This window comes from Poecilia reticulata, chromosome 23, assembly GCF_904066995.2.
Source record: "Poecilia reticulata chromosome 23, P_reticulata-male-v2, whole genome shotgun sequence".
Taxonomy (NCBI): Eukaryota; Metazoa; Chordata; class Actinopteri; order Cyprinodontiformes; family Poeciliidae; genus Poecilia; species Poecilia reticulata.
In genome coordinates, this window is record NC_088852.1 from 10,725,966 (window position 1) to 10,749,364 (window position 23,399).

Sequence of the window (23,399 nt, forward strand, 5' to 3'; positions counted from 1 at the left end):
CTCATCCAGAACACGAAAACATGAAGCAGAGATGTCTTCCATGGTTGATTTTCCGGAACCAAAGTAATGTTGCTATTCTACTGTTAAGCGTAGGAAAGTTGAAAAAAGTTCGTCTGCACTGATTCTTCTTTACCCAAATGGTTTGTTGTTGTAACCATAACAACGACGTCACACGTCTCCCACGCGACGCTGAGCATTGCTGAACAAAAATTTATAAAAAGGTTTTTCGATGCGACAGCAATATTTCCCCGTCCAGACAGATGGGTAAATAATGACGTGCAGTCAGCGCTTGTTTAGTCGTAAGTACATACTTTATTAATTATGCAATTAATTTAATTTACTGCACTCATTGGTAGAAAAAAAAGATAAAATTGCCTGGTCTACGTCCCCATTTGAATAAAGTGATTTTTATGACTATTAAAACTAAATAAAATGTTTGCGCCATTCATTAACTCCCCTTTATTATACACTTAAATATTATATATTAATATTTGCATTTTAATTCATATTTTGACTGTGTAAATATATATTTGTCTGCTGCTCCTGGACGACTAAAAAATTTAAGTTTTACTTTGTGCATTTTATGTAGTTCTTTGCACTGCTGAACCCTTTTTCATTTGCATTAATTGTCCACTTGATGGCAGAAATACGTCTACTTTCTGATCTCCAAAACTAGGAAAACTTCAGCCCATTTCTCAAGTTCTTATAGTAGCTCCTTGTATCTCAGAGGGTAGTCTTTAAGATACTTGTTTTAGTCTATATTGAGTTATTCACTGGCACCAACAAACATTAAAGATCTTTTGTCATTGCATCAAACTTCCAGACCACTCAGGTCTTTTGGTTCAAATCTACTTTACACCCCATGTCAGAATAAAGAATGGAGCAGCAGGATTCAATATTTATGCCCCTCTAATCTGGTACAAACTTCCAGAAAACTGCAACTGCTGAAACACCTGAATTCCTTTTAATCTATTCTAAAAAAAAAAAAAACAACCCTATTTGATTAGATTCCTTTGAGTGAAAAAACATTCATTTTCTTAACAATTGCAGCTTTTCATTACTTCTGTTTATTGTCATGTAATGTTTCTCTTTTTGTTGTTTGTTGCGATATGTTGGTATCATCTAAAGCACTTGCCTTGTTGCTGAAATGTGCTATACAGATAAATTTGACTTGATTTGTAACCTCTTAAGGTCATGTTTTGGCCTTGATATCAAAGAGCACAAGGTTATAAAAATGTCAAATAGCAAAGCTCCTCAGGGATAAATAATCACCGATTCAACTTACCTCAGTCCAAGGGGAATTGATGACGACGCAACACTCCTTTCAGTTTCTTTCCCACAGTGCATCCTGAGAGCTTGAAGGGGCCATCATTCACTTTGTGCAACAGCTGGTGGGATGTGCTATCCAAGCAACAGTAGGCTTGCAGTTCAAAACAACTTCCTCATTGTTCCATTCATTCTGAACTCTTCCTCAATGTAGTGCAAGAGAGTTTTAAATGTATGGTTTTGGTTTGCTCTGAGTTCATTGGCTGTTGGAGGAACACACCAGTCATCTTCAAACACTACATTAAGAGGAGAAAGACACTGTAAACGAACTTGCATTTAACAAATGTACAGGAAAATCAAAGATTTTGTCAACATAAGGATCTCTTCAGAATCATGAGTTTATTTTCTCAACAACCAAACTGATTCACAGTTGGGGGTTCTGCAGTTGATTTAGGATCTGCAAGTCAGCGGGGCTTTCTCAAATACAGCATCAGGCAACATAGGCAAATAAGGGAGGAAAAAATAATAGTAATCCTTCTGATGATCTTACAGCTGATTTTTTTGAATCACCAATTAAATATGACAGTAGTTCTGCTTTTACCATCCATGCTAAATATGATAAATGAAAGTGATATTCACACTCAAATGGGTGTGAATGTCAATAAATCAACCTTTTTTTTCTTTTTTTTAAATGAGATGTAGGTTCATAGTTACACAGAAAGTAAACAGTAAACCACTACCACTTGGGATGAAGACCACCAGATCATCTGCAAACTTATGATCTGTTGGTGTTTTACCTGGCATACTTTCAGCTGTATGGACAGATTATTTACATGCAAATTAAATAAAACTGGAGAGGAAGCCATATGTTCCACATTTACATTGAACAGTATCCAAACACATGCACAATACTTAGTGAATGTAGTCATACTCTGATAACTTTTTCACATTTTGTCATATTACAGAAGAAAAAATCATTCATTGTGACCCTGGCTGTATGTTGTCCTGCTGGAGGACAGAACCTCTGGCCCTGACTTCTACTCTGTTCCACCTCCTAAAACGGTTTAAGAGTTGGACTGTATTTCACTCCATATTCCTTTGCAAGACAATGTGACAGTTTAAACTTGTGGATGTTGGTTGTCTCCACTGGGCTCTGTCATGACAATATTGTCCTCCATGTGTGCCCAGCATTACCACTTAAGGGGAAAGTAAACATACCATAAAATTAAGATATTTTGGGCAAATAACTCAATACTTCACAATCACTGGAAGCGGTTTTTATACTGGGCAATGCCTTTTACTGTCTTCACTTTGTGCCAGTGTTTTAAGCCTTATAAAGGTTAAAAAGGGTCAAAATGTCTGACGACTAAATGAGTTTTCCACCAGGTCTTCCCATCAGCTAAACCACAATTGCTGTCTGGCGACTTTATTTTTTTTTTGTGCCACATTTCAGGGTAACTGCTGTAAAGTTTAACAATCTCTAACAGATGTGGATGATGCATGTCGCATTAGACACCGGTGATTAAAGCTGCCAACATTATTCACTGGGTTTCTGCTGTGCTTTGGGAAACTTAAAAAAAAAAAAAAAAAGACAGGTGGAAAGTTGCAAAAATTTTTTTGCCAAAATAAAATAATTAAAAAAACAGACCCCCTCAAAAACAAAAAAAACAAAAAAAAAAAACACACACACACAAACTGTAAATGTACTTATCAGGTGATGTGACCTGTACTGGTTTATTGTTGAACTGTTCCCACGCGCATTTCAGAGTCTGTAGGAAATATTTTACAGATTTTCCCACACACATTTTTCTTGTTACTGTCGATCTTATGAAATACTTTTTCATTCATAGGAAGACGAGGGGAAGCAGGCAATAAATGCATACTTAAAGCCCAAAAGTCCTAAATATCACAGCTTTTGGAAGCAGGATCTTTAAAAAATTACAATTTTATGGCCCTTAAAAACCAAATCCAATTGTAGACAGCAATGAGTCACAACAAATGGGGTAAAATGGTGAAGTTTCTACTACTTTTGTGAGCCCAGTTAAGGAGGAGCAATGCCATTTCCAAACCATAATTCTCTTTTTCTTTGCTTAAACGTCTGTTAACAGTCGGTAGATATGCTAGCCTGGTCAAGCACAAGTTTAATAGACTACTTGCAAAATAAATAGCTGGAAAACAGTGAATTGCTCTTGGCAAAATCCATGTCTGATGTCATTTCTCTGAGTCTCTACAGGATCCCTGCAGAGAATCCAGAGCATTGTTCCACCATATGTCAGCTTGCTGACTCCAGACTGAAAGACCCCCCCCTTTCGGCATGAACTCATCTGACTCATGTAGTTCTTCCAGAAAAACAAAGCATATGTACTGGACAGCCGTCTTGGCATTTCCCGAATCTATGTCTCGGAGGAAAATCAGCTGTAGTCCCGTGTGTGTGCCAGTAGCAGTCATGGATAGTTTTCCAATATGACTGAATTGGGATAATGTGTCATCTTCGTAAGGTGTCATAAACTCAGTCCGTTGTATTTAGTGTCTTTCATGTCAGCATCTGATGTGGATTAAACATAAATGGGGTGGGCGGACGGACGGACGGGCAGACATAGGATTAAGACACTTTATCAGGGTTTCCCCCCATGTATTATCAGCCTGGCGGCCCGCCATGCTTCACTAGCTCCCCCGCCAGGCTAAGTGTTGCTTGTTTTTGTTTTTAGGAAAATAATAATAATGAGAGAAAAAAATCAAGCAGGATTGCAAGCTGCTCTGTTGCTCTAAGCGTTTCACTGGTGGAGCATATTTATTCCTAAAGTATAGGTGTATAGAAGATAGGTTTACACTTGAAGATAGGTCACCTGGGGGCCTTATGACTTAATTTAGATTAAACAGAAATGCAAATAACTGACCTTCATTTTAACTGTATTTTTTTTATTATTTGTTGTTGTTTTTAAGATTCTAATTAGTGTTTCCCTGGAAAAATGTCCCATAACATCTAATTACTCAGTAATATTTTTACACTTCCTGTCAACATAACATCTTTTAATACAAAAACACGGTGGGCCGCATCAGCGCCCCGACCACCAGCTTAGCAAATTTTCTGGGGGGAAACCCTGGAAAGAAAACCTTTAAAAAGACAATTACATATCATTTGTGATGCCAAGAATAGTTCTTACTATTCTTTGCGAGACGTTTTTGTCCAAAGTTTTAACACTTGTGTGTTAGACGGTGGATTAATTGATTCCAGGTACGTGACCCAACATGACTCAGTGGTGGAGGCTTTCCCAGGCCTCTCCGAACATTCCTGAGGATTAGGGTAAAATTGCAACCAGCTCCTTGTATCCGCTGAGAACATGATCATAAGTCCTGTCTCAATTTCAATAATTTTTCACAAACATACATGAACTTCACGGTCAAGGACCTGGGGGTACAATTAGGCCACATATTAACTTCTTGAAAGGAACCCAAGAGCACACACTGGATCGAGTTGTCTTGCCAAAACACACGAAAAACACAATTCTGTCTTCTGTAAACGAAGTAGTCATAGAAACAGAGCAGGATTTAATTTGCACAGCATGAAAAAAGTCACATTTTCATGAAGAGGCTTTGATGTAGAAAAGCCCCAGTAGTCCTCCTCTTGGCTGTTATACCTGGTTTTGTTTTACACACTTTCGCATTTTTACATTAGACAAAAACAACCCAAAAAACTGAAAGATAAAAAGAAAAAAAGAAACTTAAGGAAAGTGTTCGTATCCTTATCATTCTGGATAAGGATACCAAACAATTTCTAAGATTTTCGGGCAAAGTGCTCTTTGACATCCGCCTCTCAATTTGCTCAAAAACAAAAAATTAAGATGATGCGGAAAGGTCCAATCCAAGTCTGGATTTGAATTCCATTTGAGATTCTGGAGTGTAACCTTAAATAAGCCACTCACAAGCCTGCCTGGGATTATTCAGGATATTTATTGTTACAAAAGATTGCAATCCATCCTCCTTCACTCATGCTATTTTGTCTGAGGTCTTAAAGAGAAGATGTACACACGATTACACCAATCTCAAATCATTTCAAGACGAACAAAATTGTTGTCTTTTGCTCTTATAGCTGCAATTTTTCTCTGCAATTCAGGGAGCCACATCTGAACATCTGTAGCCTACAGATCCTTGGCATTAACCGATTTACAGGTAAAACTGGGACATCATTTGAAAATGATAGAAGAAAGGAAAGCTAGACTGAAAGAAGCAGGAAAAGAGCTCCTTTTTTGCACGCCGTGGAGGAGAGGATGGAAACAATAATATCCATCTGTTCACCAGAGCTTGAGGATAACATTTTATATGCATACATTTTCAGTCCTTCTGATTGTGTGCTTTCTACCGAATCAGAGAGGAATCCTCCAGGGCCGTCTGGCTTCCTTTCTCTTTGATTTAGGCAGCCAGGAAACAGACACATCCCTGATAACACTACTTTCTGCAGTTAAAATGTTTAGGCTTAAGGTTTATTCTCATTTCCTGTTATCACCAGTGGCTCTTACCCTTTGTTCCTTAATTAAATGATTCAAAGAGCAGTGATTCGGATTTGTCGTTGGCTATTGCGGATTCCTTTTAGGTACACAAGACGTGACATTCATGTTCCATCACATGGCATGTTTGTACCTCTGCTTCTCCACAGTGCCACAGAGATCACCAGAAGAAAGTATTTTTAGATGCATTTTTAGGGAGATCGTGCACCAATTTAGATCCTAACATCTTCATCTCTTGGATGGTACAGTGACCAATTTTTTGTCCATCCATCCATCCATCCATTTTCTTGCACCCTTTTTCCTTCAGTGGGGTCGGGAGGGGTGCTGGTGCCCATCTTCAGCCAACGTTTCGGGCGAGAGGCGGGGTACACCCTGGACAGGTCGCCAGTCTGTCGCAGGGCAACACAGAGACATTGGAGATACCAATTTTTTGTATCTCCATCAATGATTTATCACCAATCCTGCTAACCTCTCATTAAGCAGCTACATGTTTAAAATTTAAATTTGCTTAGATTTGGTTCTTCTTAACTTTTACACAAAAGCACAAAACATCTGGTAAATGTTTGATTTTGTGTCAAAACTGACCATTTTAGGGTATGTGCTCATCTCTTTTAACTGATCTGTTAAATGAATGTTGCTTTTAATTCTTTGTGACCTTTCTGCTAGCTGTAGCTTTAGCTAAAAGACGCAAATGTGAAGGAAATCCTTCATCGGCGATGTCCAAAGTCAGTCCTCGAGGGCTGCATATTTTAGACGTTTCCCTGCGTCGGCACATGGGTATAAAAGGAATTGGTAATTGTCAAGTTCCCGAAGAGCTTGATAACCTGATGAGGAGCTAATTAAGTCATTTAGAATCAGCTATGTTGGAGCAAGAACACATCTATTGTCCAAATTATTTGTAAAAGTGTAATTTTTTACATCACCATTTACAAGGTTTACAGAACTGCTGTATAGATGGACTCAAAAGGTGTCTGATGAACTGTGTTTTTATTATTATTATTATTTTCTGATGTCTAGACATGCACTTATAAAGCTTACTGTTGCAGAGGATGTGTAGTTTTTTGAAAAAATAGCAACAGTAATACAAAAACTGACCATATACGGTTGCTCTTTTGAGGAAAAAAATCTATAAATAGCGATTCTTAAGAATTTCACAGACACTCTAAAATCAACAGATTCCAGGTTCTGGCCTTTTTCAATAAATTTTCTTTACGTTTTACTTTTAGACTAAGTCATATTTTCCTTACCATAATATAGTGGCATAATCTAACTGAACAGCATGAAAGGCTAAAAGCAATTTAAGTTGTAAATATGAAGCATTTAGATCACTTTGTCGTACCCGCATATCTTTTTGCTTATGTTTTGTGCCTCATTTTATGTTTCCTGTATTTACATAAGTTTACTCAACTTTTATGTATGATTTTTTTGTAACGGTTTTCTTATCTTTACAGTTCTGCACTCTTGCAGCGAAAAAGTGCCAGACTCAAAATACTCCAGTGTTTTCCTTTGTTTCACTACTTTGCCAGAAAGCCAGACCACAGAGACACAGTATAATTTTCCGTGGTTGGTGGTTCATCTTCAATAAGGCACAGTTAAATTTTATGAGATGATATGCTGCATCAACAACTTTTTAATGTGTTTGTGCCTTTTTTTTTTTTTCTCAGTGGAAAAGGGGGTTTACTGTTGAGTCCTCAGGGTGTAGCTGTCAAAGGAAAAACCAAAATTACAGGGAAGAAAGCTTATGTTGCGCTCGAGAGGGAATACAGAGCTGTGGTGATACAATACGTCTAATCATCGAGCGGCCATTTTTACTCAAAATCCTAGAGAACAGCAACAACAGAGGAGGCAAAAACGACTGAAGAGGGACCGCCTTGTCTCTGCGGAGGTCGTTATGACAACTTGAAAGTTACTCTTTTCACCGTGCAACTGCTATGGTAGGATGTTGGCACTTCAAACAATCTGAACAAACGGCTTTATCCGTGGCTCTACCCTTTTTCTTTATTCAGCAAAGACCAGACAGACTTCATATTCTCCTTCTAATGACTCACTGGCAAAACGCTAAGCTGCAAGCTGACCCCCTGCCTTGGTCCATTCTTCACGCCCTGACACAAAATCCCAAATTCCCTTCACTTCAGTCACAGCTAATAACAGGTTTATTTGCTGAGTCAACAAGTTCACACATGTATTGCGTGAAGCTGGGCGAGAACCAGATGTTGAGGTCAGGGTGAAGGTATGCGGCTCCGGTGTCGGCTACCGGCTCCCTTTGCGACCTTCGAACCACAACTTGTTTGGGGACCAGCGGGTCGGGAAAGTAAAAGCTGTGACCTCCGTGCATCCACCCACACCGACATAAACCGACAGGATTTCCGGATTAGCATTCGCAGTACAATTAGAAAAAGCAACGCAAGAGAAAATTGGCAACAAAACCAAACCACTGGTTAACTGCAAACTATGAAAATCCCACTTACAAGAGCTTCCAACTGGAAAGTCGCACTGTACTTTGTGTTACCACATGCTGGCGTATTTAAAGCAGGCTTTTTATGCACGCATTAACGTAAGGAAATTAGGCGCATTTTGTGAAACACCAGTTCCTGTCACGCCCATCAAGAACATGCGTCACTCATGACACGCTTCCATTTTGTACCATCAGATGAAAGATGTCAAATTTTAGAATAGAACAGAATGTTTTGTTTGTCGCTGTACATTCTGCGTACGATGTACGAGTACAGCGTACAAACTCGCTGTACTCATACAGGAGTTTGTACGAGATTAAAAACAGTGCAAACTCATGTAGGAAAATATGTACAATATAAAATATACACAATATAAACATAAATATGGTGATAATTACAATATTGAATACATCTGCACATGATGACTTCTTCTTACTTACCCTGCACACTAAAATATGTGAATGTTCATCGTTGCAGACTGAGTTTCTGCATGGTGTAGCATGACATTTCAGTTATTGCTATGATATTTGTGTAAAATGTTGATGTGGCACCCCAGTTTGTGTTATTCAATGAGTCTGTGTAATTATTTTAGATGTTCTAAATAATACTCTGGTTTAGTTGGATATCAGGACTGTTTCTAACTTAAAAGACCAGCAGTTTAGTAGTCATTTATATAAATATTTCAGGGAAAAAAATCCATCAAAACCTGCATGCAATACAAAAAGGCAAAAAAATTAAAATAAAATTACATGCATGTCAAAGCAGTTTTAATTGCATGATGCAGTGCTACAGAGAGAGCTCGGTTATCTTGGTTTCCTTATTTGAAAGATCACAAGCGTGTTTGCAATGCAACACAGAAACTTTCATGCGCAGATCTACCCATAGCCTAAGGGGAAGTAATTATGTTGTCAAAAAGCAGAATGATTTGTTTACTTCACAACAAAATGTGTGAAGCAGACTGTGTCCAAGCCAATAATGTACTATAATTCTAAATATCTCACCACAAAAAAATATTTTCATTCCAAATTTTCCTTCCCATCTTATACAACAGATCTATGAAGAAAGATCTTCATAGATCTGTTCTTCATAGAAGAAAGACAATATGAGATAGAATATTTATTTTCCATTTGGCATTAAGTAATTAACCGAGGTTGAGAATTTTAAAGTCATTTCTTCCCTCACTCTTTTGTTTATATTACCGGAATTCTAAGCATAGCTAGTACTGATTAAATACGCATATGTCCAAACATATTAAAAGTCACCGGCTTTCATCACATCTGTCCCAACACAGGGGGGAAAAAATGACGATCGAAGAAGCCAAAGTCAAGACATAGATCTGTCTGCGCGGTCTTATTCGGTATACAGGCAGGAACTTTGGGTGAAAGCAGAAAAGGGAAGAAAAGGGAGCAAAGAAAACACGGGATGTGGGTTAAATGAGAGGGTTGCTGATGGTTTGGATGGAAAGAATCAAAGGGTGAGGCTGTAGAGTGGAGGGTATTTTTTGCTCTGATGGGTTTGTTTTGCCCTCAGTAGAAAGAGCTTGCTACGGTTTCACTGGATGCCGACTGAGATTCACTTCATTCCAACACGTTTTACACACTGAATATAAAGTTGTTGCATACGTTCTTTACAACATCTGCGAAGGATTTGTAGATTATATATATATAAAAAAAGAAATATCACATAAATGGGATCCTTATGTGGCTTCTTTATTACACCAAAGAGAAGAACCCACTTAATAAAAAAATAAGTCATGCTATATGTTTATGCCTCATGGAAAGTGGCGATCACAAAGACGACTGCCCAGGCTAGACTAATAAAGCCGTACACTGTAAACAGAAAAACACCAGCCATGGCTAACATCTTCATCATAATACTTGTCTACTTTTGTGTACGTGCTCTTCTCTTTTCACAAACTACGAAAGCAGTTTGTGTATTTGCACTAGATATTTTCTAGTGCAAATATCTTAGAACACTTGAGATAAGACTAACTTAAAAGTGAATTTTCAGCAAGAAAAAGGAGCTTGTTTTAAGTCAGTAAGTCCTTAATTTTGATGGAAAAAATGCCATTTCCAATGGCAGATTGTTTCACTAAAAACAAGATATTTTCCCCATGTTATAAGTGAAATAATACACCAATGAAACTAGTACCTTTTCACCATATTAAGACGTTATTGACTCAAAACAAGGTCCTATATCTTTCCGAAAAGTCACATGTAAGTTCGTTTCGTCTTATTTCAAGTGTACTAGAAACTAGACCAAATTTACTTGATAAGATTTTGTGCTTTTGCAGTGAATGCTATAAACAGCAAACGTACAACACAGCCCTATTAGAGGTAATGTGTGATCAAACACAAACGACAGCTCTGAAGATTGTAAAAGCGAAAGAAGCTCCATAAGGTCCAATTAAATCAACCCTGAGGCTAAAACAGCTGGACACAAGCCGCTTTAAAAGGTTGTTCTTTATAAAACACTTCTTAGAGTTCCTTGACTGCCTCTGATTTGTTGTTCAGATGGGAATGTGTTTAATATTGGTTCTACTTTGAAGCAGGCAAATTGTACAAAATATTACTGGTTTTACTTGGAATAGTTGTATAATTCCAAGTAATTCCAATAGTTATTCATCTTCAATGAATAACTATTGAAGATATTCATTTGGTTATATGTATGAAGGTTTGCTGCACTTCACAATATTTTGCGGGTTGAAACATTGGAACAATTTCTTTTTTTTAAAAGGTTTTAGGTTAATCGTAATTTCCTGCTGTCAGTGCGATTTGGTGAGTTGTTTATTGGTCGTGGATAGAATTCGACACACGTCAGTGCAACAGCTGCTTTTGCTGTTTGCTTAGATTTTGTGCAACCACCCTGGCTTTGATCAGAAGTTTTACACACACACACACACAAAGAGGGGGGCAAAATACACATAGTGGTTGACGAAAGCCCCCTCCACATTTTTGACAGATGAAACAATCTGTTATAGTAAAAACATTCTTTCTTTCAGACAGAGTCCAAATATGGGGATGTTCCTTAAGCAATTAAGCAGGTGTGCCAGCAACTGGCACCAACACCGGTGGGTGTGTGCGCGTGTGTGTTTCGGGATTTGTGAAAGGTTGCACATTGAATGGAAGTGATGTTAATTTGAAAAATTGAGATTACTCCTCTTTTCCAAGACATGAACGTCCTTATGACAGATTTGCATTCATCCAAGTCCACTGCAACAGAGAAAACCTGAAATTCTAAATTTAATCTACCAAGTCATATTTCTCATGTCTGTTTTTTTTTTTCTTGTCAAGACAAAAATAAACCACGTAAATTAAATAAATTGTCTGGAATTGTCAAACTGCCTTTCAGCTGTCCACATCAAGTGAACAATTAGCTCAACCACACTTGAGCCAAAGAAAAGAAAAAAACTGTTCTGGAATGAAACTTGGCATTGTAAAAGCTTTTTTTAACATCTCAAACAATGTGGAACTTGTATTGGGTTTGAAGATTTAAAAAAAAAAGCATTCTGTTGGACAACTGTTCCTTTTTAAGTCACAGCTTTTCGTAAAAGCAGCACAAACCAACACAAACCAACACTATAAATCTGAAAAAGTGAAAAAATATGGGACAAAAAAAAAGAGCAATATAAATTACATGTAATTAACTAAAATTTAATTTAATTAGTATGGGGTTTAAAGTGTGCTGTCTATTCCTTGATCTCCAATATGGAAAGCTAAAAACATAAAACGGTTACATGCAATTTTTGCCCATTTAAATGATAGAAAAACAAATCAGATTTCTTGAGAAACTTTCTAAAAATGCAAAAATATAAATAAATTAATTTAAAAAACGATTTTACATACACACATTTTGACCACTGTCATTTTATATCACTGGCTGTGGGTGGCATGAAAAAAGAAAGAAAAAAATGAGAGACTCCCATAGAGTCTCTAAAGCACAATTCATGTGGTGCTGCTGGTTTTCCTCAGTGGTTCTGGGACACTTTGATTGAAAGAACTAGACATGCTCACAGTGAGGTAGGTGGCCAATATGTTTGGCAGGCTGGCACACATTTTTCTCTCATATCTTATGCAGTATAGTCAATATAGGCTCTCTGAATTTGCAGAAGCAGCCAAACTTTTTGGGCAAATGACTTTTACAGTAATACATTTTTGTGTTTTTCTTTTGGCCCTGTAAACACTGGACATGCTGGGACCGATGTTTTTCTGGCGGGAAGACTTTCCGGCGTTGGATGAATTGCCTTTGTGACCTTACATTGCACATCCCAGCGGGAGAACAGGTATGACGCTTCTGTGGTAGTTTGATTTTTAAAGAGTTTGTTCGCGGCAGAAACTTTGAGATTTTAAGAGCTTTCTTACCGATTTGTAAGAACTGAAAAATGTAGCACAAAAGTACTTCAGCACCTAGATTAACTGACTACCAAAAAAGCATTCTGCATGATTGTATCAATGTATGCGTGCAACTTGCACACTAAAACAGAAACTAAACGTACTCTAAAGGAACTATAAAATCTGGTTTGTTTTGATTTATGTTTAGCTCAAAGAAAAATTAAACAGCTGAATATACTGTCAGAACTTTGAAACTAAAACAAAATAATTTCTCTTTCCTGCATTTACAACTAAACACACAGATCTATAATGGAATGGTTTAGATCAAAGCAATGGACCAGTTAAAGTCCAGTTCTTTATTTATTTCAAAATCTGTTGAAAAATTTATGTTTACAGACATTCTGTCAAGTTGTTCGCAGCGTTGCTTTTCAGTAAAAAGTACGCTTGAATTCCGGTCGTGCTTTTTCCAGGTACTTCAGGTTCTTCACTCGAAAGCCAAAAACCTATTTGGCTGAGTTATTCTTTGTTAAGAAAAACAAAAAAACATGAGGGTCCATCCCACAGAGGCTTTTAGTCCTCGAAACAGCAGTTCAGGGTTCAATTCCAGACTCTGAGACCTTTGCTGCATATGTCTTCCTCTACCCATTTCCTGTCTGATCTACTGCAAAGAAAGACCAGAAAAACCAGAAATAATATATTTCCTGGCCACTGCAGGGTCCCTGAGATTCAAGAGTTATTTCTAAAAAGATATTCAAAAGAAAGATGGCAACGCGGCTTCCGCATTACAAAGGAAGATGAAGAATGCGCGATGGCTTTGGGTGGCCAACTGCGGTTACTCTGCAAACTGACAAACACATTCGAAGCTAACATTGTGCTGCAGCAATTCCTCAAATACTGTATAATTAAAGCATGATCATTGTTGTTTCAAGACGTTTATGACATCAATCTTTAATAATTCAAATGCCAAAATGTGAATCGAGCTTACAAATGACTCATACCCCCATAGGGAGGATCGAGTCTTTGAAAGCACCGCTTTAAAACATGCACCCAGCACAAGCATAGTTAAACAATTGGCAAGCAATTTCTTTGAAATCGTTCGGTGAAAGGATAACAATTCATGGTTGTTGCGGTGATGGGAACTTGCAACAAAGCCACGGTGAATTTCTTCGCCTTTCATGTCTGCACATTAAGCCGCAGGGAGACGGTGCTAATGCCTCTTTGTGCTTCTCTTCCTTTGTCTCCTTCATTCCTGAAGGCTCCTCAAGACTGTGCACTTCTTTGTCAAGACATGTTAAGTTTTTTAATTCGCCGTGACATCCGGAGAAACAACTTTCCGCAAACGGCGGGTTTATTATTTGAGACGGGAGCGATCCAACAGATACAAGCATGCACTCCCTTTCCCCCGCACCAGTTTTCAGCCAGCATTACGCGTCATTCAGAACTGCATCAGCGTTACGTTGCCCCTATAATCTGTTACCTTTTTCTACTATTTCTTATTACGCAAGTCCATGATTGTGAAGTCGAAGGAAAACGTTTTATGGTTTTCAAAATCATTTACATGCCAACATCTCCAAATAAAACCAGCTAATAAAGTCAGTCTGCACACAAACAAGACAAATTTCCTTTGCTATTCAACATGGTTGAAGAAAACTTGCCATATGATAAAAATTTGTCTTTCCGTCTCTGTGGGAAAATTTCACCCCATAATGAAACATGGTGGTGGCAGTCTGATGATGTGGGATAATTTTCGTTAGCAGAAAAGCCGTTTTGGAGATGATGAAGGGAGCTTAGTGGGTGGATAATCTGGGAAGAAAGATCTAAATGTATTTGAGAAAATCATGATTTTATTCTTGTATCAATGAAGTCGGGCTGAGCGAGATCTACTTTGTAAAAATAAAAAATAAATTAAAAATGTGGCTGAATATTCTCTAAATGTAGAAATGTGGCAGACACACTTGCAGCTGTAATTCCTTTAACAGTTGTTGCAAAAAGTATTTCAGATTTTCATTCGGAAAAGAAGCGTTATCTTTCTGCATGGTCATATTGCACTAGTTTGTTTTAGCGAACTGAATATAATGTCCACAAAATACAACGTTTTTGGTTATAAAGCGACAAAATACAAAAAGCAAAGCACTGTAGATTCCAGTTCTTCATTTTACCTCCAATGTGTCTTTTTTTTTTTGGCTTCGGGCAAAAACAGGAGGGGAGAAAAGGGAGCGAGAGGAAGAAATTAAATATCAGAACCAGAAATAATAGAAAAACATATAAATCTCTGGCAGGAGTGGAGCCGTCTGAGACTGAAAGATGAAGACCGAGCGAGGTTTAGATTTAGCACTTCAAAATTTGCATTAACAACGAACGCAGAGAAACGAAGACCGCAAAAGAGAGGATGATGGTATTCCCTAAAACTCAAGAGAGATTAATGCTCGTTGTCTTTAAAGTGATCGATTACCGTCCGAGTCGGAGTAAGTGCAGTACACTGACCGAGGTTAAGGGAAAAAGGCTTGTGAGACTTTGAAGAATTGTTATTTGTTTGCAGTAGGAAAAAAAAAAGTCCATCCTATTAGTATGAAGTGCTGTTTGTGTACAAACTGTTTTCTTTTATCCTTTCATCTTTTTATAGAGAATAGCAGGGATGGGGCACCAATACGTAAAGACAAGAAAACAGTCAAAGCAGTTGGAGACAGAAAAGAACGGTAGAAGAACTCAAAGAAATTTTAAAATGTACGTTTATGTAACAAAGTGCTTTGTGGATGTTTCTCTGTAAGTGAAGTCAAAAGACTCACTGGTTTTATGCGAGGTTAATGAAGTCTAGTATTTCATAGCAATGTTTGTGCATCCATGAATTCGCCAGGGAAAGCATTTGAAGTATGTATTGATCAAAAGAAGACAATTCCCAACACATAAAAACTAAACTAGCTTTGGTCTGAAAATAAGTTTTATTCTTCATTTTGTATGTTAAGAGTACTCAGTGTCGAATGTTATTTCTTCACCAGCATTAAACATAAATGAAAGACTTGAACTAAAAAACAAAAAATATAGTCTGAATCATTTACTGCACATCTCAGTTGCTCCTCATCCACAAACGTATTGAATTTGTGGTCAATGGATCACATTAGAATACAGCATGCAGCTGTATGCAAAAGAATAAAGTATGTTTTTATAACTTAGGGAAATTCCAGTCAGGCTTTCTAAGCACGAAGGAAGAACAGCTTCATCCTAATTAGAAGGTTGCTTTTATGTTTACATGACATGACTGTTAACCGCTCTTCAATTACGATGATTCACGTTGGCTCCTGGACAGATTTTCAACCTCCCAGGTTGCTTTGCAACACTGCAACTTCTGGTAAGGAAAAAAATATATATTAAAATCAATTTTTAAACCTACATGTAGGTGTCAAAACACATTGAACAAACTAAAACAGACCTGGACGTTACCAATATTGGTATATGGAACGTTCTCCACTTAAACAACGCATATACTGGTGAAAGCTCAACGTGAAAGCATAGTTGCCAGTTCTCTCGCTCATCTCTGACAGAGGACCAACAAATCCTTTCAGACACGTCTCGCGTGTTTGAAATCAAATACAGCCAAACACAAGCTAGGTCTTTTTTCCCAACTCCAGTCTCTTGTGCTGGCTCATCCCAACTATTGAAAACAGTTGTTCTGGTGCGTTTGGCAGTGAACAACCCCCCCCTTCAAGAGTCAGCTCGGTAGTAATCCTAATATGGAGCTGTTGCTCTTTGTGATGGTGCAGAGGAGAGGAAGAAAGACGGTGTGATTATCAGGGCTCCCTGCCTCCCTTCATATAATACTCCTTAGTAGTTGCTACAATACTCCTTAGCTGTTTGCTCCAAACTGAACAGCTCATTCATGTCATCTGTGAATGGCTGACACGGTTTGGCCGCCATCTTTTATTGCCTCGCACGAATCAGACTTATTTAAGAAATGGAGGAATGTAAACAAGCTAAAGTAAGAAAGAGCTTTCAATAAAAACGTCAAAGCATTTATTTCACGAGATTAAACTCTTACTGAACTTAGAATTCAAATATGAGACAAAACGTGTTTGCAGCTACACGGCGTACTTTGAGCTAAATGCTCATTTTACCTCTATGCTAACCAGCAAAGACTAAGTAACATGAAGCCATTTCAAACCGTTTGATTTAATAGTGAAGGTTCAGTGGAGTAATTCGGTTTTGGTTGCATCTTCACAAGAAAATAAGGGAACATGTCAAGCACAATTTTTAATCATTAATATCGTCACAAACTATGTTAATCATATTTTAACAATTTGACTATATTTTACGTACTTTGTCGCAATACAACCGCAATCATCAGTGTATTTCAACTGGATTTTGAAACACACTGAACACAAGTGTAAAGTGAAAGCAAAGCTTTTAAGAATTGTCACAGATGAGAAGAAAATTGAAATTGACCCCTGGTCAGCAAGCATTTGCACATTTTAACAAAAACGTCTAAAGCTGCCACTCTATGCATTGTGGTAGCTTAAATCTTGCAAAACCACTGTTGCCTGTGTGCATGCATGCTGGGATCTTTATTAGGGATTTAGTTCATATCCAGTTATTGGAAAACAGAGTGGCTTGAGTCTTAGTGAGCATATCAAGATTTCTAGAATTTCTCCAACACTTTTTGCTTTAACACGACCAAAAAGTAGGCAAGACAAGTGTGCAGAAGGGTGTCTGTGTGAGGAGCTTTTTTTTTTTTGTCTTTGCTGCTCTGCCACCCAGAAGCTCGGTCTTTATTTGTCTTTTATTCAGTCTGTCAGGCCAGTTAGCAACACATCCTGCAGTAAGTTCACCGGTTAAACAGAGGGGACCAATAAAGGGCTGCAGCCCTCCCACACGTGTGTCAGGAGTTTGTGTGTGGGTGTGCGTGTGTGTGTGTGTGTGTGTGTGTGTAATGTTAAACCAGAGACAGCCTTGTGGCTCCTATGAGGATCGGTTTTTGCTCCACAGCTCACAGTGTGATTCCAGCTGAGTGGGTGAAAAGGAAGAGAGCGAGGGAGACAGAGAGAGGGAGAGCAAAAGAGAGATAGAAAGAGAGCCAGTCTTTGTACCTCACTCCAAGCTGCTCCAGCAGCCCGGGCCGATATTCTTGGCTTGGATGCAGCACTCATGACAGGATTAGGAGCCTGGGACACTGGACCAACTGCAGATCCGCAGGTTCTAGTTGACCAACCCGGGCCAGATTCTCACCCTGCACGGGTAGGACTGAAACTTTTAATACTCCACAGAGTGTGTGCTGAAGGTGTTACCCAGCTCAAAAACGGCAGCTAATCTTGTAATTATTGCTCAGTCATGAGTCAACAAGCTGGATAAAAAATAAAAAAATATTGAAAGAGGAAAAAAAAAAGCTGGCACGATACAGCGCCAAGTACTAATGCAAAGTCACAGCAATTTATTCTTAAGATTTTTGCTTCATTACATCTTTGGGTTGCTTGGGACTAATTACAATGAAGCTGAAAATAGATTATGTGGCAATTTAAATGCTTAAATGTTAAAAATGCGCGTGCAAGTAAAAGAAAAAAAAAAAAAAAGAAATGTACGAGGCATTTTGCACAGGCATTAGCAGCCAAAATTTACATTAACAAGCATTTTGCAAGAGTTTGCATTTGATTTCCTGCTTGCAGAATTTCTGGACTGGATTTTATTCTAACTTGAAGAGTTGTAAAAAGGACTTGCCTATTTATTTTGTTACCCAATGACACAGTGCTCTATTTCACCTACCATGACAGACGGAGCCAAGAATCTCATTTGTCACAGTTAGAACTTTTCCAATTGGAATCGCTTTGTACTGTAAGAGAGCATTTCTGGATGAGAGTGCACTCCAGATGACTCATGTTCATCGTATACGCAGCTAGCTAACACTATTCTCTTGCATAATAATAATGATATCAGCAATATTCATATTAGTAATAGATTTTGGTTATGTGTTTCTCTGTTTTTGGATATAATCCAAGCGAATGCTGCTCCACGTTTTGCTGCACAGTCGTAAGCATGATAGCACCCCAGAGAGTTACACGCCGCTTTGTTGTTTTCAGATAAATCCCAAGCTCTTGCTGGGTGAAACTGGAGCACCATGTGGTTTCACTCTGGAATTCTGTACTGAGCAAAACTGGATGGGGAACTTGCTTAACTTGCAATTTTGCCTTGATTGTTAAAGAGCAGAAGCCCCTTTTTCTCGGAGCGTTCAGCTGTTTCAGCTTGCCCACAGCTACGTTGGTTTGAAAGCACTTTTTTCCGCGTGTGTTTACCACGCAGATGTCTGGCACGGAGCCAAAGCAGTCGACATAGCTGTGCGGCTGTGGGGGGGTAGATGTGGTGTCCGTTTAGTGTCGCGTCACGGCTTTTTCATCTCCACAAGTCTTAATGAGGCAGCTCGAAGGAAGGTTTGGATCTCCGATGGAAAGATGGCCAGCTAAAGGGAGATAAATTATGTTTTAAATGACTACAGGACCTATAAGCACAGAATGGTTACTAATGATCCACGCTGACGTGAAAGAGCCGAGATTTACAGTTCTGCCGGAGCCAGAAAAATGGAAATCTGATTTCGATGCAAAGCCAAGCACTTTGGCATGTTTTCACCAGTCAGGTCCACCCTCCGCTGTTTGTTTTTGTGTGCTCAACCCCTCTGAACCTCAGTGAAAAACTCAAGTGTCATTTTCTGTTCTTAAACCTTTTTTCCCCTCTCTCTCTCTTTCTCTCTGCTGCAGAGGTGAACCTTTCTGGTTTCAATTAGGCTCTCAGGGATGTAAGAGCACTCTCTCTTCCCAGCTCTATTAATACACAGAACATGTTCTGTATCCTTAAAAGTACTGGATAAATATAAAGACGAAGATTTAAAAGAAAAATCTGTTGCATGCATTTGTGTTTTGATAAGCTCCAATACCCATTGCAGCCATGTAAATCCCACCTTTATAAGATTTCCTCTAATTACAAACTCAGCTGTACTATTAATGCCTCAGATTTGTTAAGAAAATATGAAATAAACGGCACCACAAAACTCAAGACTGAAATAGCATGGCTCAACTGCAAACCTGCTCAGACCTGGGTGTCTATCTAAACAGACAGGCCGAGGCGAGACGGACAATAGTCAGAGAAGGGAGCCAAGAGGCATAAATCTACTTGGCTGCAGAGAGAATCTGTTGTTTGGAGAAACGTTAGTCACGCACTCCATAAATCTGCTCCTTATGGAGAAGCTGGATGAAGGGAAAAAAAATTTTAAAATCCAGAAGACGCTTGAGGTAAGTTTGCAGCTAACCTCAAGCGGCGTACAAGATGCCCTGATCAGATGAGATGCCATTCTCTCAGTGAAACATGGTGGTGGCAGCATCGGGCTGAGAAGAGGAAACCAATCCAGAGACAAAGGGAAGATGGATGGCGATAAATAAGGGGGAAAAAACCTTGGAGGAAAACATGCCAGAAGTCAAAGTCTAGAAGCTGGACATCTCTGAAAATGACTGAATCAGATAAAGGATTGTTAGATTATTATCCTTCAACTTCAGTCTTAACTACTCTTTTTAAGTGTCGGTCTGTCACTTAAAATCCCAAAATAAAAAGAAATTTGAGACTGTTCCGAATGATGACACCCTAAAGTTAAAGCACACATATAGGAGGCATACCCCACATAAATATTAAAAGGAGGCTGAACTGACATGGATGTAATTTAGCTTAATTCTTACAAATTTTCATTGCTTTCCTGTTTGCTTTTCTACATTTAACAGCTTGACTGAATAACAGAGATTGATTGATCATGCTACTTGGATGGTAGCAAGAATTTGTTCTCTTTTTATTCTTTTTGCATGCAGAAGAAATCCCTGAGTCTTGCTTTTATAGCCTCCCCTTCTTGTTCTTGTCTCTCTCTCATAACAGTGATCCTTCTGTTTTCCGAACTCTTCCCGCTAGATGACTGAACTCTCAAGGTTACTCGTACGTAGATATTGCTTTTGGGCTACAAATGCGGTCAGTAACTGCGCAGTCTCCAGACTCCTGGAATAAATTTAGACAGATGAAAAGTTTTATGGTTCTTGCAGGGTACTTCCCTTAATTTTGGAACCAGAATTGGAGTGTCTTTGACATGCTTGGTCTGTAATTTGGTATGTGTGTAGAGTAGTGAGATCATGTATGTCCTGACTTGATCATGTAGCATGAAAAGCAGAAGACGGTAACAGTGTAGATCTGGACTTCAGACGTTGAGGAGCCACAATTTTGACAAGCTTACAAAATTTTGATTACAATCCGTCGCCAGAGCTGCACACTGATCAAAGGCAATCTGTTACTTTTTCTACAGTCACTGTAGAAAATAAAACAGCTGAAATTGAGCACTCCTCATTTCTGCCGACTTACAAGCATGTAAAAAACTATGAGGAGGGCAAGCTGTCTATGTGTCCTTTAGTCTGGTGATGAAAATGACTTAGGCTCACTGAGACGTTCAAAACTAAATATACTGAGCATCTTTTGTGTTTACGTTCCATTTTTCTCTTCTTCTTGTTCATTGTTCGCTTTTCCCGCAACATGCCTGTCTCCATGAGCGTTTGCATACTTAAGCTGTCATTAAGAATTAAATATGCTGCACAAAGGAAGTTTTTTTTTCTTTTCCCTAGCCTTTTTGTCTGTTTCACAAAGACTTCTCAGTCTTCCCACTGGTTTATTTTCGTCATCCGAGCTGAGACATGTTACCACATTTTTAGGTCCAGACCAAACGTCCAAAGGTCATTCTGGTTCAGGACAGGCGTAGGTATCAACAAAAACTGTTCCTGAGGAAATACCTGGGGGATTCCTACTATGAGTTTTAAACTGAGAATGCTTTGGGTCAGCATAGGCTGATCCTTGGTACATTGGGTGGGATTTAATGCTAGCCTGAAAGGGCCAATTGAGGCTTGGCACAGCCACGAGTTTAGGGTGAACCACATGGATGGGTTTGGCCTGCGTTGGTTTGTTGGGGCACAGTTATGTGCAGTGGAGACTGCAGACAGACTGTGGCTAAGGTACTCATTAAAGAGATGGACTTCCGTTAAAGGTCAGAGATTTTAAGGATGTGTAAAAAAAAAAAAAAAAAAAAAAAGCATGACAAAAAAGTAAACAAAACATGATGTGATGCAATGAACTTCTTGCATTAAGAAGAGACGATTAGCAGTGAATGCTGACGGAGCTACTCTGGTTTGTCATGCTAAAGATGGCAGCCAGGGTTTAGAGTTACAGGTCCATCTGAATAGGACGTGTCCTGGATTCCTTCCTCTGAAGGTTTTCCCAGCTCATTCCAAAGGGAACACACCCCGCGGCAGACCCACAACTCGTTGGCAGGACTTTGAAATCCTTCTGGTCTGGAAACAAGGACAAGGAGCTAAATCGCATCACTGCAGAAAGTCGGGTCTAGATTGTTCTCGTGGATGTGTTACCAGCAGTACCCGACCGTGGTTGAATGACAAAAGAAGGTAGGGATGGAAAATAGAAGAAAAAAAATTAATTACCTGACGTGGCTACTTTTGCACCGTAAGATTAAAGATTGAACAATGTCCCAATGTCACTATACAGCTACCTGACACATATGAAAAGTGCCAAATTTACCATGTAAGCATGGCTGAGGATGTGGTATGCTATGGGCTAATTTGCTACTCATGTAACAGATGACTTAAATCATTACCAAACACTTATTAGCCACACAGCAAAGATTTTGCACCAACAATCATAGAATGCACATGCAAATGCAGCATCCATATCGCATTTCTAGGTTTTTGATCTTTGTACAGAATAGAGATGATGCAGGGTACAACACTAAGACCACTTACATTTTGTGCTTGCAAGATTAATTGCAGAAAGTGACACTTTATATAATTTTAATGTACCGACAAATGTATCCTTATAAAACGTCTGAAACAAATTACGTGGACTGGAAGTAGCATGTTGGCGAGCATCAAGTGAACTAGATTCGGAACACTATTTTTCTGATTCCATACGTAATCTTCCAACAAAAGTTTCTCTTTCCAATAGAAACCAGGCAGATAAGGACTTCAGCTCTTTGGCTGCATAGCCAACCAGTGGATTCTGGCACGTTCATAGCACCACAGCTTCTCATTTGGCTAAAGACGCAGGCCTGTGCCTTGTAAATCAGCAAACAAGTCTACAATTACAAGTTTAAGGGGTGGCAGTGGAACAAGAATTTTTGTAGACAACTGCAACGCGACCGTTTCTTTTTCTGGTCTGAATGCTTTGGTAAACAATCTTATCATTGACCTCTCAAAAACAAAGAAAAAGGTTACACTGCCAGTAATTAATTGAGACTTTGCCCTTACAGGGCTACATCCAAGAGCAGTGTTCACAGCCTAGGAATCTGCCACTTAAACCAAGATTTAACATGCAGCCTCAGCTGGACCTTTTCACTCTTTGGTCTACGCTGGAGTTTGTACTAGCAAAAGCCTTAAATTATACGATACATCTTACACCAGCTTCATTACAGTCAAGCTCATACAAAAAGGAGTCGAACGATGAGGTCTACAACCACTGAGGTGATTGATATGGTCGGACAGGTGGGCAATCCTTAGAGAAACGGAAAGCGCATACAGACACATTCTCAGCTGTTTCTGTGTAACTTACACATCCAGTCTGTTATTCCCAATGGAAGCAAAACCATCTGCATTGACAGTCTTGTTCCACTGTGCGAGACGGTAGGAGGACTGTGGTTTGCTGGAGTTGGACTGAGTCAAACCAAGCATGTGTGTCTGCGTCTGTGTGTAGACGACGTGTTTCTCGACAGCCTTGGAGATCATGTCTGAAAAACGCCTCCAAGCTTTTTTCTTTACAAGCTAACTTTGCCCGTTAAATAA

The 23,399-nt window shown here is 38.9% G+C and overlaps 2 protein-coding genes across 8 annotated transcripts in view; one reads left to right on the top strand and one right to left on the bottom strand.

Moving 5' to 3' along the window:
• ccdc146 (coiled-coil domain containing 146) overlaps positions 1 to 141 on the bottom strand; it is a 73,946-nt gene extending 73,805 nt beyond the window's left edge. For 2 of the 5 annotated variants that reach the window (XR_532743.3, XR_014086136.1), the window contains exon 1: positions 1 to 138. Coding sequence is in view for 3 of the 5 variants with exons in the window: in XM_081604213.1 (XP_081460339.1) it covers positions 1 to 42 (42 nt within the window). In the remaining 2 variants the exon portion in view is untranslated. The other 3 variants (XM_081604213.1, XM_081604211.1, XM_008400969.3) reach the window with 3 other exon arrangements.
• A 59-nt stretch (positions 142 to 200) lies between these two features.
• lrrc17 (leucine rich repeat containing 17) overlaps positions 201 to 23,399 on the top strand; it is a 38,222-nt gene continuing 15,023 nt past the window's right edge. Inside the window, exons 1-3 of one of the 3 annotated variants that reach the window (XM_081604217.1) lie at positions 201 to 299; positions 12,444 to 12,506; positions 15,179 to 15,279. The gene's annotated coding sequence lies outside the window, so the exon portion shown is untranslated. Of the gene's footprint in view, positions 300 to 12,443; positions 12,507 to 15,178; positions 15,280 to 17,234; positions 17,782 to 23,399 lie in introns of those variants that run through there. The other 2 variants (XM_008400975.3, XM_008400974.3) reach the window with 2 other exon arrangements.